Source organism: Coregonus clupeaformis, chromosome 6, assembly GCF_020615455.1.
Source record: "Coregonus clupeaformis isolate EN_2021a chromosome 6, ASM2061545v1, whole genome shotgun sequence".
Classification (NCBI taxonomy): domain Eukaryota; kingdom Metazoa; phylum Chordata; class Actinopteri; order Salmoniformes; family Salmonidae; genus Coregonus; species Coregonus clupeaformis.
This window is the reverse complement of record NC_059197.1, coordinates 28,070,164-28,088,374: the sequence shown is the minus strand read 5'-3', so window position 1 is coordinate 28,088,374 and position 18,211 is coordinate 28,070,164. Positions and strand designations below refer to the sequence as shown.

Here is an 18,211-nt window from a genome sequence, read left to right as displayed (position 1 = left end):
ATCCCTCCTGAGATGTGTGCAAACCTGGTGGCCAACTACAAGAAACATCTGACCTCTGTGATTGCCAACAAGGGTTTTGCCACCAAGTACTAAGTCATGTTTTGCAGAGGGGTCAAATACTTATTTCCCTCATTAAAATGCAAATCAATTTATAAAATTTTTGACATGCGTTTTTCTGGACTTTTTTGTTGTTATTCTGTCTCTCACTGTTCAAATAAACCTACCATTAAAATTATAGACTGATCATTTATTTGTCAGTGGGCAAACGTACAAAATCAGCAGGGGATCAAATACTTTTTTCCCTCACTGTAGATCCACACACGACACCAGATAAGACAGAAGAATTACACCGGATTTAACAGACTGACCCTAGCCCCCCGGCACATATATTATTGCAACTTCTTGATTGTCCCCCACAATGAAATCGGGGAGGGGCCTGTGGCCGTCCGTTAGTACTGTAAGTATGTACGTTCGTCACACGCGACATCCCAGACAGCACTGGCCTGATTTTGACTAAACTTGGGTGAATGATGCATCTTGCTATAGAGATCTAGCATTGACAAAAATACACTGATTGGCCAGATGGTGGCGCTAAAACGAGCGATTGAAAATGCAAACTTTGAAAGGTCATGCCCCTAAACCAGTTTGACCTAAAGTCATGAAATTTGGTACATAGATTTCTCTCCTCACAAGGAAAACATTTGCCTCAGGGACCCATAAGGTCCGCCATGATGGTTTTTCTGCCTCTGACACCGAATGACCGATCTGCACGAAACCTAGTATGTGGCATCTATGGACAAAAGTCTCTCAAAGCAACACTTTCCAGACTTGAACCTAAAATATAATGGCCGCTATTGACCAATAAACATTAAAATGGGCGTGGTATGGCACATAAATGCATATAAATCAGTCAAGGATATTTGTATTGTAAATACATTTGGTACCCGTGTTGCAAACACTGTCAAGACTCAACATATACAAGAACATTCATATCGACCACACGGTGGAGCTATAACAGGCAGATGTTTATATCTCTTGATCTGTTTGACTCGGAGTGATGAAATTTGGCACACATGCTCAGGGATATGAGTCTAGCTAACTCACTCGATAGCTCAGACGAAACTTTGGTGAATGATGCGTCTTGCCATAGAGATCGGTCATTTACAATATTACACCGATTGGCCCAAGGGGGGTGCTGCATCATTCGTGGGGGACGACATGTTTACTGTTGCCTTGTTGAATTGTATTGTTGTAGGCATATCCTTGTATTGTGCATATTGCGCAAGTAGCATGAATCTTCTTAATATAATATGACTTACGGTATCTGGTAAAGGCTGCCTAAAAGATACATGCTGGAACTCTTCCCACGGTAGTTTGCTACATTTCTGTGGCCTCGCTCTAAAAACAGAAGGTGCTATTTGGCTGCAGCCACATCCAGTTGTGAAGAGCTAAGGGACATTGCAGAGTACAATTGTTGCCATAAACATATGTTCCCTGAAATGTCAAGTATTTATGTGCAGCCACTTGGTTTCCTATAGTAGGCTGTACATGGTGCCCACTGCTATAACTACTGTCCTCCCCTCTCTAACCTGTTCCCTGACATGTTGGCTACGTTGGCTAACATACCACTTAGCTAGGATATGTGCCCAATACATTGCTTGATTCTAGGTGGTAAGCTAGTTTTGATATCGTAACAGAGCCATTTAGTTTCAATGTCCATACCAGCAAGCCCAATAATTGATTGCTTCATTCTAGGTAGTATGCTAGTGTGAATATTAGAACAGACGATTTCAGAGATGTTTTCACAGAGTGAAACATCTCCGGGTGAAAAACACATCAGGCCTCAGGGAGAGAGTAATTACATTTTATGGAGACAGTGAATATTTTATTACGAGAACAAAAACTAGAAGGAGTAGGATGCAATAGTAAATCTGTCATGTGAGCAGATTTGTAAGAGAAATTATGGATTGTTCAGCTTTATGTTTATTCACCAGTAAATGTAACATTCCCTCATGAGAAACAGTCAAATGACCTCTTGGCTTATTTAATTTCCTCCCCTATGCTATCAGGCTCTTCTCATGTGTCTCTTACTGTTAGAGCAACACCAGGGTATTCGTGTGTGAGTGTGTGTTTGTGAAAAAGAAAGAGTGAGGGAGTTTATGTGGTGTCACCAGAGAGATGATTAGAACAAGGTGGTTCATCACCAGGTGGAGGAGGCAGGGCTCAGAGCTGGCAGAGGAAGATAACCAGCCAATGAAAATACCATTCTCTCTCTCTCTCTCTCTCTCTCTCTCTCTCTCTCTCTCTCTCTCTCTCTCTCTCTCTCTCTCTCTCTCTCTCTCTCTCTCTCTCTCTCCCAGCCCACCTCAGTTCTAATGCCAGTGTTGAGTAATCCTCTGGGAAGGAAGGAACAGGCAGCCAATCATTACCTTGGAACTACAGGACTCCATACGAGACTATTCATTTCTATTCTAATTGCTATTTATTTCCGACGCATCAGCATTTCGGAAGCGCACAAAGCGTCTCTTCATTGGAAATTCATGCCCATGGGTAGAGAATCTGTGGAGAATGTTGTCCCACATGCATTCATACGCATGATAAAACCTGCAAATGCTGTGTTTGGATAGTAGGGAAAGGATATTCCAGATCGTAGCTTGAGGGGATGCATTACTAGATATCCCACTGTTACAGTTTCAACCCTGTGGTTAAAGGAAGAAATAATTTTCTCTTTGCTCTTTCTGACATCCACCCCTGACCTCCCTGTAGACCACACCAATAGCCAGCTGTCATGACCTGACCCAGGAATCTCCTCCTCCATGCAGTATAAAGGCCTATAAGGGATTTTTGACATGAGCTACCATAGGATGTCTACAGATGTGATGAAGTGATATCGAAGGAGTCAGGCGCAGGAGGGTAAATTACAGAATAACAGGCTTTATTCCGCAAATACAGAGTTACGCAGAAATGCTTCAAACACTCTAGTGCGCAAAACAGGCACACAGGGAAATATCCTGGCGATACAAAATACACGGAGCTCCACCGAGCTTCCCTATCCTCCACAATAAACAATCACACACAAAGACAAGGGGGCAGAGGGAACACTTATACAGGTACTGATGAGGGGATATGAACCAGGTGTGTGTAATAAACAAGACAAAACAACTGGAATGATGAGATGAGGAGCGGCAGTGGCTAGAAGGCCGGTGACGACGAACGCCGAAGCCTGCCCGAACAAGGAGAGGTGGCAGCTTCGGAGGAAGTTGTGACAACGGAGGTCATATCTTGTTGTTATGTCGAGGATGTTCAGTACTACACTACAGCTGCTGTTTATGAGTTTCACTGTCTTGACTACGGGAAGAAAATAGGGAAGAAATTCCCAAATTCCCCAGTTTGCAACACTTCTCCCAGATTGTCATCAACGTGTTTGAGTGACTGATTTTTTTGTCTCCTGGGACAGTCGTGGGACTTCGGGTTTGGAAACAATATGCCCATACTCGCATGCCTTCAGCAAGCCACAAGCCTCCCTCCCTCCCTCCCTCCCTCCCTCCCTCCCTCCCTCCAACATTTCTGCTCTCCAACTCGATGGCTCCCCTCCCATATCCCCATCAAAAAAGATTCCTTCATGTGTGAGAGAAAGATCATGCTCGATGGAAAACAAGGCCTGCCTTTATAGCAGCCACTCCAGGCTGAAAAAAAGTGCCATGCTTTGCATTGTTGCTCCTTTAATCTGTGTGTGTGTAGTTAGCGGTGGGCTGGTTCTTTAGAGCGCATCTTTAGAGAAAAGGCTGTCAACAGTATTTAGAGAGAGAGAGAGAGAGAGAGAGAGAGAGAGAGAGAGAGAGAGAGAGAGAGAGAGAGAGAGAGAGAGAGAGAGAGAGAGAGAGAGAGAGAGAGAGAGAGAGAAATGAGGCTTTGATGAATGTGATGGGAACTGGCTTGGAATAGGGGCTGGAATCAGATCAAACCAGATCACAGAGATATATTGGATTAGACAGCGTTCGATGACAGCCTATTGTATGTTCTATATCCAGTTCTCCAGCTGACCTACATTGCCTACATGGAGTTACTCTCTCTGAGTTACTGCATGTTTGTATTTCCCTAATAGTGTTTCTGCTTTAACTTGGTCAACTCACTTTTCTCTTCCTTTTTTGTCTCTGTCCTTCTCTCCATCCCTCTCTCCTTCTGTTATCAGGGCTTATGGCTGCCAGGCAGGAATGTGGGCTTAGTTCAGAGTAGCAAGCACAGACAGGTTCGTGCTGTGAATGGGAGCAGGTAGCGAATCAGGGGTGATTGTTGAGGTAGATGATACACCAGTAGGTAGAGCTGCTGGCAGGTAGCAGGTACTGTAGCAGCTTTGAAGGAAGCTCTAATTCGCTCACTCTGTAGTTGAGAGTAAGAATAATTTCGCAATGGAGGCCGTATATTTGCTGGACAACTGGCGTAAGGTAATTACCGGATAGCCCTACAACTGCACTGTGAGATAAGACAAGGGACTTGATGGCTATATCATGAGGTTACTGGGTCTCTCACGTATAGTAGTTTCTTAGTAGACATGTGAAATATAACTTAGATTGAAGTGTTTTGTTCTGATCATAGTGTTTTTTTTTACTGTTTGTTGATATATTAATTTTTGTCATTTCTGTAGGTAATATCAGAAATTTTTGCGAATTTCTTGGCAGAGTTATATCATGTCAACAGGATAAACCTGATGATAAAGAACATTTGAATCTATGTTGTGAATTGGGATACATCAGAAACACACTACATGGTCAAAAGTATGTAGACACCATCTAATTCCAAAATCATGGGCATTAATATGGAGTTTGTCCCCCTTTGCTGCTGTAATAGCCACCACTCTTCTGGGAAGGCTTTCCACTAGATGTTGTAACATTGCTGTGGGGACCTGCGTCAATTCAGCCAGAAGAGCATTAGCAAGGTCGGGCACTGATGTTGGACGATTAGACCTGGCTCGCAGTCGGCGTTCCAATTCATCCCAAAGGTGTTCGATGGGGTTCAGATCAGGGCTCTGAGCAGGCCAGTCAAGTTCTTCGACACCGATCTCGACAAACCATTTCTGTATGGACCTCGCTTTGTGCACAGGGGCATTGTCATGCTGAAACAGGAAAGTGCCTTCCCCAAACTGTTGCCACAAAGTTGGAAGCACAGAATTGTCTAGAATGTCATTGTACGCTGTATCGTTAAGATTTCCCTTCACGGGAACTAAGGGGCTTAGCCTGAACCATGAAAAGCATTATTCCTCCTCCGCTAAACTTTACAGTTCGCACTCTGCAGTCGGGCAGGTAGCGTTCTCCTGGCATCCACCAAACCCAGATTCGTCCATCGGACTGCCAGATGGTGAAGCGTGATTCATCACTTCAGAGAATGTGTTTCCACTGCCCCAGAGTCCAATGGCGGCGAGCTTTACACCACTCCAGCCGACGCTTGGCATTGCACATGGTGATCTTAGGCTTGTGTGTGGCTGCTCGGCCATGGAAACCCATTTCATGAGGCTCCCGATGAACAGTTATTGTGCTCACGTTGCTTCCAGAGGCAGTTTGGAACTTGGTAGTAAGTGTTGCAATCAAGGACAGACAATTTTTACGGGCTACGCGCTTCAGCATCAGCTGTCCCGTTCTGTGAGCTTGTCTGGCCTACCACTTCGCAGCTGAGCCGTTGTTGCTCCTAGATGTTTCCACTTCACAATAACAGCACTTAAAGTTGACCAGGGCAGCTCTAGCAGGGCAGAAATTTGACAAACTGACTTGTTGGAAAGGTGGCATCCTATGACGGTGCCACATTAAAAGTCACTGAGCTCTTCAGTACGGGCCATTCTACTGCCAACCTTTGTATATGGAGATTGCATGGTTGTGTGCTCGATTTTATATACCTGTCAGTAATGGGTGTGGCTGAAATAGCCAAATCCACTAATTTGAAGTGGTGTCCACATACTTCTGGCCATGTAGTGTATTTCCCAACCCTGCACAACATTTTAGGGATGCTAATTACTCTGAGAACACTTGCACCCAAGGCACTTAAATGTACAAAGATTACTATAATTGTGTTTTGGATAACCTTATTTGTGGTTTTCTCAACTTAATTTGCCCACAATGGGTGCATAAGTGCTTTCTTAGTCTCACATACGCTCACTCTCAAATCTGGTAATTTATGACACATGTACAAATATAGACATGGAAAGTATGTATAGCAATCTGTTCTGGGCTGACTCAGTGGAAAAGCCAAAAAGCATTGAATAAGAGAGAAGGAATTTGTGGGATAAGGGGAGTGGGGGAGAGGGGTGGGTGTAGTAGAGACTGAGGGGAGGGCAGACAGACAGACAGACAGACGCAAGGCGGCTGCAATGCATTCCTGTGGATGTGTCAGGTCTCAGGGGAGATCACCCTGTGTGTGTGTCTGTGTCTGTTGGCTCAGTGCGGTAATAGGGGATATCAGCAGAATCTGTACGCTGTCTGTCTCCCTGTGTGTGGTGTGTTCTCATTACTGACTCATCCTGGCTGAGAGGGGCTGAAGGGGGATTCCCAATCAGCAGGATCTGCCTTTCTCTGAGAGAACTCATTGATCACTTGTAAGGTCTGACGTTTCACAGTCCTGTTGGCCATGCCTAGTTAAACATTCTGGACCATTCTCTTTCACTTGTAATGTATAGAACCATGTGGCCTCCCGTGTAGCTCAGTTGGTAAAGCATGGTGCTTGCAACACCAGGGTAGTGGGTTTGATTCCCACAGGGGGCCAGTATGAAAAATGTATGCACTCACTAACTGTAAGTCGCTCTGGATAAGAGTGTCTGCTAAATGACTAAAATGTAAAAATGAATGACCATGCATGTACAGTATAAACACCACATGAGACTTGACTAAAGACAGAGACACAAAAAGTAGATTAAAAAGTATGATTCATGTTGCCTTTTGTAAACAGCAGGAGTCAGTAACGGCAGAAGGCCTTTGAACCCTTCAATAATATAATATGCCATTTAGCAGAAGCTTTTATCCAAAGCGACTTACAGTCATGTGTGCATACATTTTTACGTATGGGTGGTCCCAGGGATTGAACCCACTACCCTGGCGTTACAAGCGCCGTGCTCTACCAACTGAGCTACAGAAGACATTTAATCTCTGTTTTTTAGATGATCCTCTCACAGGTGTGTTATGTTTTGTTCCATAGGATCTTCATGTGTCAGAGGGCATGATTGACAACGCAGTGGATATGGACAGTCTGAACAGGAACCTGCCTGAGTGCGGACGGCTGACCCATCAGGTGTTACAGGTGTGTGTGTGTGTGTGTTTTTTGGGGGGGTGCATGTGTGTGTGCCAGTGTGTGTGTGTGTGTGTGTGTGTGTGTGTGTATGCTCTCTAACCACAGCCTGCCCTTCACTACCACTCTGTGATGAGTGTTCTCTTAACGGGGAGGGGCAGTAACACTGTGAGGCCATTGTGTGAGCGATGCTAAAAACTTGGCAAGCGACGTTGGAAACAAAATCCTGGCTGTCATCGTGATGTGTAATTTTGTTTTATTTTTCCAATGTCAAACCATACCCACGGTATCTCCTCTCCTCTTGATAACTGATGTGACATGTCAAGGCTCCCTGAAGACTAACTAGATAAGAGAACGATGGGTCTGTAACAACAAGCTGCCTCTGTAGCCACTTGGGGTTACTATGGCTCTGTGTTGCTGAGACCTGGGTTCAAACACTATTTAAAATAATTGTAAATACTTTAGCTGAGTTTGATTGAGCTTGCCTGGCGCAATGGAACCAATAGAATAGTCGGAAAAGTGCCAACCCCGCCTATCTGGTACTCCAGGCAGGCTAAAGCAAACGCTCAAGGTATTTGAAAGATATCAAATAGTCAGTGCTTGACTTGGACTGAAATAGGTGCCGGTACATATTTTTGGTCCCTGTACCGTTTATATTTAGGTGCAGGAACTCCTCAAAACTTTTGAGCTAATATTTTATAGAGGGTGCAGAAACTAAAGCAGAAGAACATTTTATGTGCCGGTACTCACTTTCGGTGAGCTCCTGCCCAAGTCAAGAACTGCTAATAGTATTAATTTGAACCCAGGTGTGGTATGACACAGTGTAGCTACAGATCACTGCTTTTTTAAACGTAGACATTAAGTTCTGAGTCACCTAATGTTTGCTACAACTATATAGCACAATGGGCTGCTAGTCTGCTCCTGAAAACCCCTGCTATAGAAAAATATAGATTGAAACAACCTACCAATCAAAGTAAAGGTAAAGGAACAGCTATAATGGGCATGGACAGCAAATGTCAGCGCTTGCCAAACCGCCAGGTTTTTGGGTTTATAATTAAAGGAACACTGATATTGAATGTCTTGTTCCTGTCTGGGTAATATAGTCCTACACCAGCTGTACATCAGGTCAGGTGGTCCACAATGCAATGCATTTGTAGTTTGGGAGGGGGAGGGAAGAGAGAGGAGAGAGGGAGAGAGAGAGAGAGAGAGAGAGAGAGAGAGAGAGAGAGAGAGAGAGAGAGAGAGAGAGAGAGATAATGGAAACGTGAAGTAGGAGAAGGATGGGGTGGACATGGAGAGTGGAGAGAGGGAGAGGGGCTGGAGAGTTAGAGAGGGATGAATATAGAGAGGGAGCGGGAGGCAGGAGGATAGTCTCAGGGCTAAGAGCAGTAGACAGAGGTGCAGAGCTCTGGAGTGCCAAAGGGGAGCAGTAGCACACAGGATACTGCAGCTGGGTGCAACTAACACAGTAGCCTATACTGACATGCTGGAGAGAGACAATGACTAAACCAGCATAAGAGATCAAAGTGAAAAATATCAAAGGGAGGCTGACAGAAGAGATTGAACTTGTTACAGTAGGCCTTTGCCCTATCAAGCAGGAAACACTTGGATGTTTTTTTCAGAGAAGTCTTAGTAATGTTTAATGAGGATATATTGGGGTTGTGTTCAGTAGGGCACACTGTAGCAAAACAAATTGCCAATGGAAAATGAACATCTTTATTTCTATTGGACAGGTTTAGGTAGCATCTCTGTTTCACTCCGTTTCAAAACATGTTGTCCCTACTGAACACCACCCCGATGGCAGACAGCGACAAAGAGACCCTGTCGGATTTCAACATTTCATCACCACCACCTGCTACAAAATGGTGGCATGGTGATTAGGCCTATTACTAGTCCAAAATGTGATTGCGCTATCCCCCAAAGTACTCATGGGTCATCATCTACTACATCTTGTCACTACTGCTAGCTAGCCTTAGATGATAATAGCTTTATCTCCCCAATCCTCTTCGCCCGGGCCCAGCTTTAACTGATCTACCTAATTGAAAGTAGATCATCCTATTTGGCTACCCAAAAGAGAGGCTGACTTCATGATCTGTCGTACCGCTACTTGGTGTGCAGATCGGTTGATTGTAAAGCGGGTGAATGAGAAAGTTTATCAGCAAGGATATGCAACAGACTCAAAATAGCACTCCATACATTGGGCTAATGATAACTGGGTTCAACCATTTTACTCCCTCTAGTCTTCTGCAGTACAATGTTAGAGTAGCCTAGGCATCAAATGAATTAATTTGTACTACATTTAAATGCAAACCCCACGTGTGCTATACATTCAGAGAGATGTTATGCTGATGATGACAAAGAGGTTCTTCACAGCTTAGCTCATATTGGAAGTCTTCCAGGAGGTAATGTCTGTTAATTGCTGCTCTCAGTGCTTAAGCGGTTTCCAGCGAGTGCTGTTACCATGACAACTCCTCCTTCTCCCAGAGCCCAAAACCCCATGCTGGTGTTTTTGCTCTGTGGGCATAACCAGGCTCCCTCACAGCTCACACTCTCTCTGTTTAAAGCAATATGTAAACAACACCAGCAGCCAGCTAGAGCAATGCCACCACACAGAGAACACATTCATACAGGCTAGGCTGGTTGACCCTGGGCTATGAAATGAACTGTAATGTGTGTCTATGATCCAGTGTAGCTGCTAAAACAGTGCTAAAACATATTGCGTTTATGAATAGAGAAAGAATGAAAGGAATCATTCTGAATAGCCAACATGACTGTTTGTCTGGATAGTGAACATATATTGTGTGATTGTCTTTTGCAGTGAAAGGGAGCATCCATCCATTGGAGGTGCGTTAATGGTTAGTCAGAAGGCTGTAGCTTGAGGGTAGTTGTCTAAAGGTCTATTCTCTATCCCATTTAGCTTTCCCAAAACATTTGATGATATTAAGTCTGCTTCCAATTATTAACTTATACTGCCATGTGAGGCCAAATTGAGTTAATATACTGATAGAGTCTGTGACCTTTCTGTTCATAGAGCACTCCATTGGATCTGTTTGAGAGCGGCAAGGGGCTGAAGGTCCAGGCAGAGCGCCCCCATCTGGTCAGTCTGGGCAGTGGCCGTCTCAGTACGGCCATCACACTGCAACCCCTTCCTGAAGGTGAGCTAATATTTCTTCTATCCAAATGTCAATAGTGAAATGTAAAGAAATTGAGATAATCTGAGGTGTAAGAATTTGGTTGGTTCTTATACTGCTTTTGATCTTTCATATGTGTGCTTTTGAATACTGAGGATGTACATGCACACAAACTCAATGGAGCACAGAATACAGGAACATGCATATGCTCACACATCAGCCCCAGGAGCATAAAACTGACAGTGGCATGTCCTTCACCCTGCAGTGTTCACTTCAGTATCACTATAACCTCTATTGGCTATACCCCAGCCAGACACCCACACACACACACACACACACACACACACACACACACACACACACACACACACACACACACACACACACACACACACACACACACACACGCACACACACACAAAAACACAAACCTCAGTCCCAGCAGGATTGAATAGGCTGTGCTCTGACCCTGTTGTCACCTCTATTTCGGACCATGTGACAGCAGGAGGGAGGGGATGGCACTCTGAAAGCCCTCACCATAACCCCTCAACCCATAGGTGAAATTGTCACAGGGCAGAACAGGTTGATTCGTCCCCCCCAATAATTTCTTTTTAAAAAAAAGAAGCTGTTATTTTAGCGTTTTTGCCCAAAGTCGACCTTTAAAGTAACTGTCCAGCGTTTCCAGATTTCTAGGAAATATGACCTACGATTAAGTGAAATAGTTTTCCTTCCAAAAAATTGTCATTAATTATGTTAAAAATAAGCTTTTCTGTGTTTGGTGTGGGCATTCCACAACAACAGAAACAATTTTTTAATGAGAGTAAACCGCTGATTGGCCAGCTCATCCTCCTCAGGATGATGACATCATCCTCTATGAGGAAATAGCAAGCATTTTTGAAATGGTCTGTTTGAGATACAAGTTTGAGGTGGGGCTTTTGAAGTGGTTTTCTTCTCCAATTTATGCTTTGGCCACAAATACGAGTATAGGATGAGTCAACAACATTATTTGGGTATGAGTTAACAGAATATTAACTTTTAAAAGGGAGATTTTCACTGGCCAGTTGTGGCCACCCAATGAGCACGGGCTATCCAATATGCATGGGGTCCATTGTTGCAAGGTTCCGTCGGCCCCATAGTGACAAATGACTATGTGGCTATTTTTGCATCTACTATGGGTAGCTACCACAAGAGTTTGGACTTCTGTTAACATTTACGACAAGGGAAGTAGCCAGCTAGCTAGCTAGCTAGGACACTGGTACAGTGTCCTTCGCCCCCATCCCGGAACTAGCTAGTTTTCCATAACAGCTAGCTTAGCTTTAAATAAGTAATTTGTCACTATGGAACACGCACAAATTGGGTAGCATGATCACGGGCTACCCAATTCTCACAAGGTTCATTGTTAGCAAGGACATAATGTCATAACATTAACAGAAGTCCAAACTCTCGCGGTAGCTACCCATAGTTGACGCTAACGTAGCCACCTTGAGCAATGTAGCTATCAAAACAACGTCATTCATCACTATGGGGCAGACAGAACCTGGCTAACAATGGACCCGGTGCATATTGGGTAGGCTGTGCTCATTGGGTAGCCACACAGTTACTTTAGAACTGCAACATTTTCTCTCAGCCTCATGACAAAATGTGTAAAATAGCAGGAAATTAGCTTTAAAACTGCAACATTTTCTCTCAGACTTATTACAAAATGTGTAGATAGCATTATAAAAATGCAAATTTTTCTCTGGGTTGAAATGCAGGTTATCTCAATTGGTAGAGCATGGCGCTTGTAACGCCAGGGTAGTGGGTTCGATCCCCTGGACCACCCATACGTAAAAATGTATGCACACATGACTGTAAGTCGCTTTGGATAAACGTTTCTGCTAAATGGCATATTATTATTATTATTATTATTATTATTATTATTATTATTATTATTAGTATTATTATTATTATTTTTTTAAAACAAATCTATTTTCCCTAAAAATTGTGGGGAGGACTTCCAGTTATCCTTCCACTTATACTGTGTATTCAAAATACCCCTCCATATACCCCTCAAAATACCCCTCCATATGTAATGAATACTCGGACAGAGTGGTAAGATCCAATCACAGAATAGCGATGCTTTATTAGAGTACAGACAAGGGAATAGCTTAATCGTGGTCGGGCGGGCTTTGGTCAAAACCGGGCCAGGCATAGACAGGCAGAGGTACCAAAGGAGCGGGCTTAGTCGTAGTCGAGGTCACAGGCACAGGATCAGAGAACGGTAATCACTGGGGTAGACAAGTAGAGGATTAAGCAATTCGGGGAGTCAAACAACAAGGCACAGGTCGAATACACGGGTAATCAAAAACAACAAACTCTCTCTCTCTCTCTCTCTCTCTCTCTCTCTCTCTCTCTCTCTCTCTCTCTCTCTCTCTCTCGGAACAAACCGCTTAGCAAGTCACAATGGAACAATACCTCGCGCCGACTGAGCTTCTGAGCACACCTTAAATCCTACACTAATTACTGACAGGTGTGCTCAGAACTCAGGTGAACCAGATCGAGTCTGATGACTCCCTCTCTCAGTAGATCGGGGAAGTGTCAGACTCTGTCTAGATCCTGCCAACCCCCGATCCCTTACAGTATCCCCCTCCCCAGGGCCGGCTCCTGACGGCCTTCTACCTCTACCGGGTGGTCTTCCTCTGGGTCGGGGTCCTGGATGATCTGGGTGCTCAGCGTGGAAAGTGGCCTTGAGAGCGGGATCCAGTATGTCCTTAGCCGGAACCCAGGACCGTTCCTCAGGTCCATATCCCTCCCAGTCCACGAGATATTCGATGCCCCCTCGTCTCCGTCTTGACTCCAGTATCTCGTGGACTGTATAGGTGGTGTCCTGTTCATCCTCCAAAGGTGGTGTAGTAGGTTGTTGAGCGATTGGTGGATACATCGGGCTATAATGGACAGGTTTCAACAGGGAGACGTGGAACGTAGGGTTTATCCTGTAGTGTCGAGGGAGTAACAGACGGTAGGTGACAGGGTTAATACGTCTCTGAACTTTGAAAGGACCAATGTACCTGGGTTGGAGCTTCTTGCAGCTCCGTCGGAACCGCAGGTCTCGGGTGAGACAGCCACACTCGTTGTCCGGTTTGATAAGTGGGAGTAGGTCTCCGGCGTCGGTCGGCATAGGTCTTTTGCTGCTGTGAGGCTTGACTGAGATGTTGATGGGCCGTCTCCCAGACCTGCGCACTCCGACGGAACCACTCGTCCACCGCCGGTACCATCCCGGGTGCGGTATCCCACGGGAACAGGGGTGGTTGATACCCTAGAACACACTGAAAGGGCGTTAGACGTAGGGAGGTGTGAATGAGTGAGTTCTGAGCATACTCTGCCCAAGGAAGGAATCGGCTCCACTCTTGCGGCTGCCGCGAACATTGTTGCCGTAGATACTTCCCAATTTCCTGGTTGAGCCGTTCGGTCTGCCCATTGGCCTGGGGATGATATCCGGAGGTGAGGCTCACCGAGATACCCAAGCGTTCGCAGAAGGCCTTCCAAACCCGGGATACGAACTGGGGTCCCCGGTCGGAAACAATATCCTCTGGAACACCAAACTGCCGGAACACCTGGTTAAACATAGTCTCCGCCATCTGAGTGGCGTTAGGTAAACGGGTCATGGGAAATAACCGACACATCTTTGAGAATCGATCGATGACCACGAGAATTACAGTATGGCCCTCTGATTCTGGTAGGTCGGTAACAAAGTCCATCGCGATGTGCGACCAGGGTCGTTGAGGAGTTGGCAATGGCATCAGCTTGCCCTCCGGTAGTGCTCGAGGCGCCTTGGACTGAGCACAAACTGGGCAGGATAATACATAGTCTCGGACGTCACCTGTGAGGGAATCCCACCAGTATTTTCGACTGATGAGTCGAGTAGTTCGAGTGATTCCGGGATGACCAGATCCTAGCGACGTGTGGCACCATTCCATCAGTTGAGGTTGAAGCGGAGCTGGTACAAACACCTTCGACACCGGGGTTCCTGGAGGGGCTGGTTCCGCTTGTAGGCTCTCCTGAATCGTGTCATCGATAGCCCACCTCACAGGACCAGCACGGCAACTCACGGGGAGGATAGGTTCTGGTTCAACCGGTCTGTCAGCGCGCTCGAACCGTCGGGACAGCGCGTCCGCCTTACAATTCTTGGACCCGGGAATATAAGAGACAGTGAATTGAAAACGGTTGAAGAACAAAGACCACCTTGCCTGTCGGGAGTTCAGTCATTTAGCACTGTGAAGATACTCCAGATTGCGGTGGTCCGTGAGCACTTGGAACGGATGAGCTGCTCCCTCCAGCCAATGTCTCCACTCCTCCAGTGCTAACTTCACCGCCAGCAATTCACGATTTCCCACGTCGTAGTTCTGCTCGGCCGGATTCAGCTTTTTAGAAAAAAAAGCACAGGGTCGTGATTTGGGCGGCTCACCTTGGCGCTGGGATAGCACGGCTCCAACTCCAACCTCCGAGGCGTCCACCTCCACGATGAACGGCAAGGTAGGATCCGGCTGACACAAAATGGGGACGGTGGTAAATCGTTGTTTCAATGTCTCAAAAGCCCGCACTGCCCCCTCCGTCCATTTCAGACCACGCCCCTTGTGGCTGGTCATCGCCGACAGGGGAGCTGCGGTGGTGCTGAAATTACGCACGAACCGTCTATAGTAATTGGCAAACCCCAAGAATCTCTGAAGCTCTTTCACCGTCTGGGGTTGAGGCCAGTCTCGTACAGCTTGTACCTTGGATTCATCCAGTCTTACCCCGTCGGGAGTGAGTATGGCCCCAAGGAAGGAAATCGTCGTGACATGGAATTCACTCTTCTCGGCCTTCACGAACAGAGAGTGTTGGCGGAGTCGGTCCAGAACCTGTCGTACATGGGACACATGTTCACTCAGAGAGTTAGAGTAGATTAGGATGTCATCAATGTACACTATGACGAAACGATCAATCAAGTCCCTAAAAATGTCATTCATGAACGCCTGGAACACAGAGGGCGCGTTAGTAAGTCCATAGGGCATAACACAATATTCATAATGTCCTCGATGGGTGATGAAGGCGGTCTTCCATTCATCCCCCTCTCTAATGCGCACCAGATTGTACGCACTCCTGAGGTCCAGTTTACTGTAGATGGAGGCCTGCCCCACCTGCTCGAGGGCCGCTGGAATCAAAGGAAGGGGGTAACGATTTTTTATGGTGATATCGTTCAAACCTCGATAGTCTATACAAGGACGAAGTCCGCCATCCTTTTTCTTAACAAAGAAAAAACTGGATGCGGCGGGAGACGTAGATGGGCGAATGGCCCCTTGCTGAAGTGCCTCATCAATATACTTGCTCATTGATTCCCGTTCCGGCTGAGACAAAGGGTAGATTCGTCCGCGAGGAGGGGTAGCCCCAGATAGCAGATCAATTGCACAATCCCAGGCCCGATGCGGTGGTAACACGGTAGCCCTCTCCTTGGAGAACACCTGCGCGTAATCCTGGTACTCTGTAGGAACAACAGTAGACACCGCACCCTTCGCATCCTCCACAGTAGACGTTTTGCAAGGTAAAATGAGGCACTCAGCCCTACATACCTCACTCCAAGCCGTGATATCGCCAGATTTCCAGGAGATGACCGGATCATGGGTAACGAGCCAGGGGTGGCCGAGGACTAGCGGCTCCCGTGGAGCGGAGATGACGAACAGAATGATGTTCTCATGGTGCAGGGAGCCCACTTGTAACTTGATTTCCCGGCACGGTGCGTAATGAACCCAGTGCCCATGGGCTCACCGTCTAGCGCGTTGACTCGCAGGGGAGGTTGAATTGGGATAAGTTGAACTCCCAACTCCTCAGCAAGACCCATATCCAGAAAGCTGGCAGCCGCTCCGGAATCAATAAGTCCTTCCAACCTGCGCACTTTCTCTCCGACAGATAAGGTAACAGGCACATACATTTGTTTAGATGTAATGTTCAACACTGGAGTCTCACTCACCGGTTTGGCAGTTCTGAGGCGATATCCTGGGGTACGGTTAGGTCGTACCGGACATTGACGAACGAAATGACCCGCCTGACCACAATACAGGCATAGTCCGTCTTGCCGACGTTGTTGTCTCACCGAACCTTGTAGAGGTGACCGTCCCAGTTGCATAGGTTCCTCCTCAGATTCTCTCCTCCGCTCTGTCGATTGCATAGGACCAGTGATCGAGGGCTCCCGGACTGTGGATGCCTTGTGTTGCACTATAAGATTATCAATAGAGATGGCTATTTTGATAAACTCATGTAGCGCAGTGATATCTCCTCGACAAGCCAACTCAGTCTGTACGTCTTGGCGCAGCCCTCTTCGGAAAACTGTGAGCAAAGCAGTTTCGCTCCATCCGCTACCGGCTGCTATAGTACGGAACTCTAAAGCGTAGTCGGCTACTGTGCGACGGCCCTGCTGAAGTTCGCATAGTTGGTCTCCCACACTACGCCCAGATACTGGGTGGTCGAACACCTCTTGAAACAGTCTCTTGAACTGAACTTCCGCATTCAACTCGGGGACCTCAGCTGCCCAAAGCGCAGTAGCCCAATCCAGTGCTCTTCCCGTTAGCAGAGAAATCATGAAATCCTCCCTGCTACGGTCATCGGAAAACATAGTACTATTATACGACATATACAGGGACATCTGGAGTAGAAACCCCTGACATTTGCCAGGTTCCCCGTCGTACCTTGTCGGTATAGAAATCGGAGGTGCATGACGAGGACTGACTGTACTCGGGGTGGTGCCTTCCGCTGCATCAGCGTTGAGTAGCTGTAGGAGTTCATCCATGCGTTTCTCCTGTATCTCCCATCGCCTCTGTAATTCCGCTGGATCCATGGTAATGGCGAGGTATTCTGTAATGAATACTCGGACAGAGTGGTAAGATCCAATCGCAGAATAGCGATGCTTTATTAGAGTACAGACAAGGGAATAGCTTAATCGTGGTCGGGCGGGCTTTGGTCAAAACCGGGCCAGGCATAGACAGGCAGAGGTACCAAAGGAGCGGGCTTAGTCGTAGTCGAGGTCACAGGCACAGGATCAGAGAACGGTAATCACTGGGGTAGACAAGTAGAGGATTAAGCAATTCGGGGAGTCAAACAACAAGGCCTCTCTCAGTAGATCGGGGAAGTGTCAGACTCTGTCTAGATCCTGCCAACCCCCGATCCCTTACACCATATACCCCTCAAAATACCCCTCCATATACCGCTCAAAATACTCCTCCATATACCCCTCAAAATACCCAAGAGATGCATAATAAATCATGTCAAACTACGTAGAATTACAGGAAATGTGTTTTTTTTTATGTTCGTCCTCCCCAATATCTACACCACAATTTGGCCCTGGCCTCAACCCCCACCACCATCCCTCCCTAACACCCCTTTACTACCCTCTCCCCACCTCCTGCAATGTCCTCCACTGCTACCCCTTCATCCGGGGAATTCCTTTCTCCAAGCTCCTCTCGGTCTGTCTGGAGTTCTGCAGGGAGTTAGGTATGGAATGAACTGAGAAGGCTGCATACCAAATGACACCCTATGCCTTATATAATGGCAGCTTATTCCCTATGGGCCTTGGTCAAAAGTAGTGCACTTTATAGGGATTAAGGTGCTATTTGGGAGGCAGCCTTGGTTCAGGGGGGAGAGGATGAGAATGCGTGTTGCACTGTGATGTGACATTCCAAGGGGTTTTCTCCTCTTATCTGGAGCCCCAGTAGAGATGAGGCTGGACAGGGCGGTGTTGGGCGGACAGAGGGGGTTATGGAGGGTGGAATGTGATTTAGTAACAAAGCATTTCTGTTGTTTAG

The 18,211-nt window shown here is 46.5% G+C and overlaps 1 protein-coding gene across 1 annotated transcript in view; it reads left to right on the top strand.

The window, feature by feature from the left end:
* The first annotated feature begins 4,368 nt into the window (after positions 1-4,368).
* The window catches only part of LOC121567642 (pleckstrin homology-like domain family B member 1), a 96,434-nt gene continuing 82,591 nt past the window's right edge, over positions 4,369-18,211 (top strand). Inside the window, exons 1-3 of the mRNA XM_045219800.1 lie at positions 4,369-4,445; positions 7,180-7,281; positions 10,301-10,424. Coding sequence (XP_045075735.1) covers positions 4,410-4,445; positions 7,180-7,281; positions 10,301-10,424 — 262 coding nt within the window. The 5' untranslated portion in view covers positions 4,369-4,409. The remainder of the gene's footprint in view (positions 4,446-7,179; positions 7,282-10,300; positions 10,425-18,211) is intronic.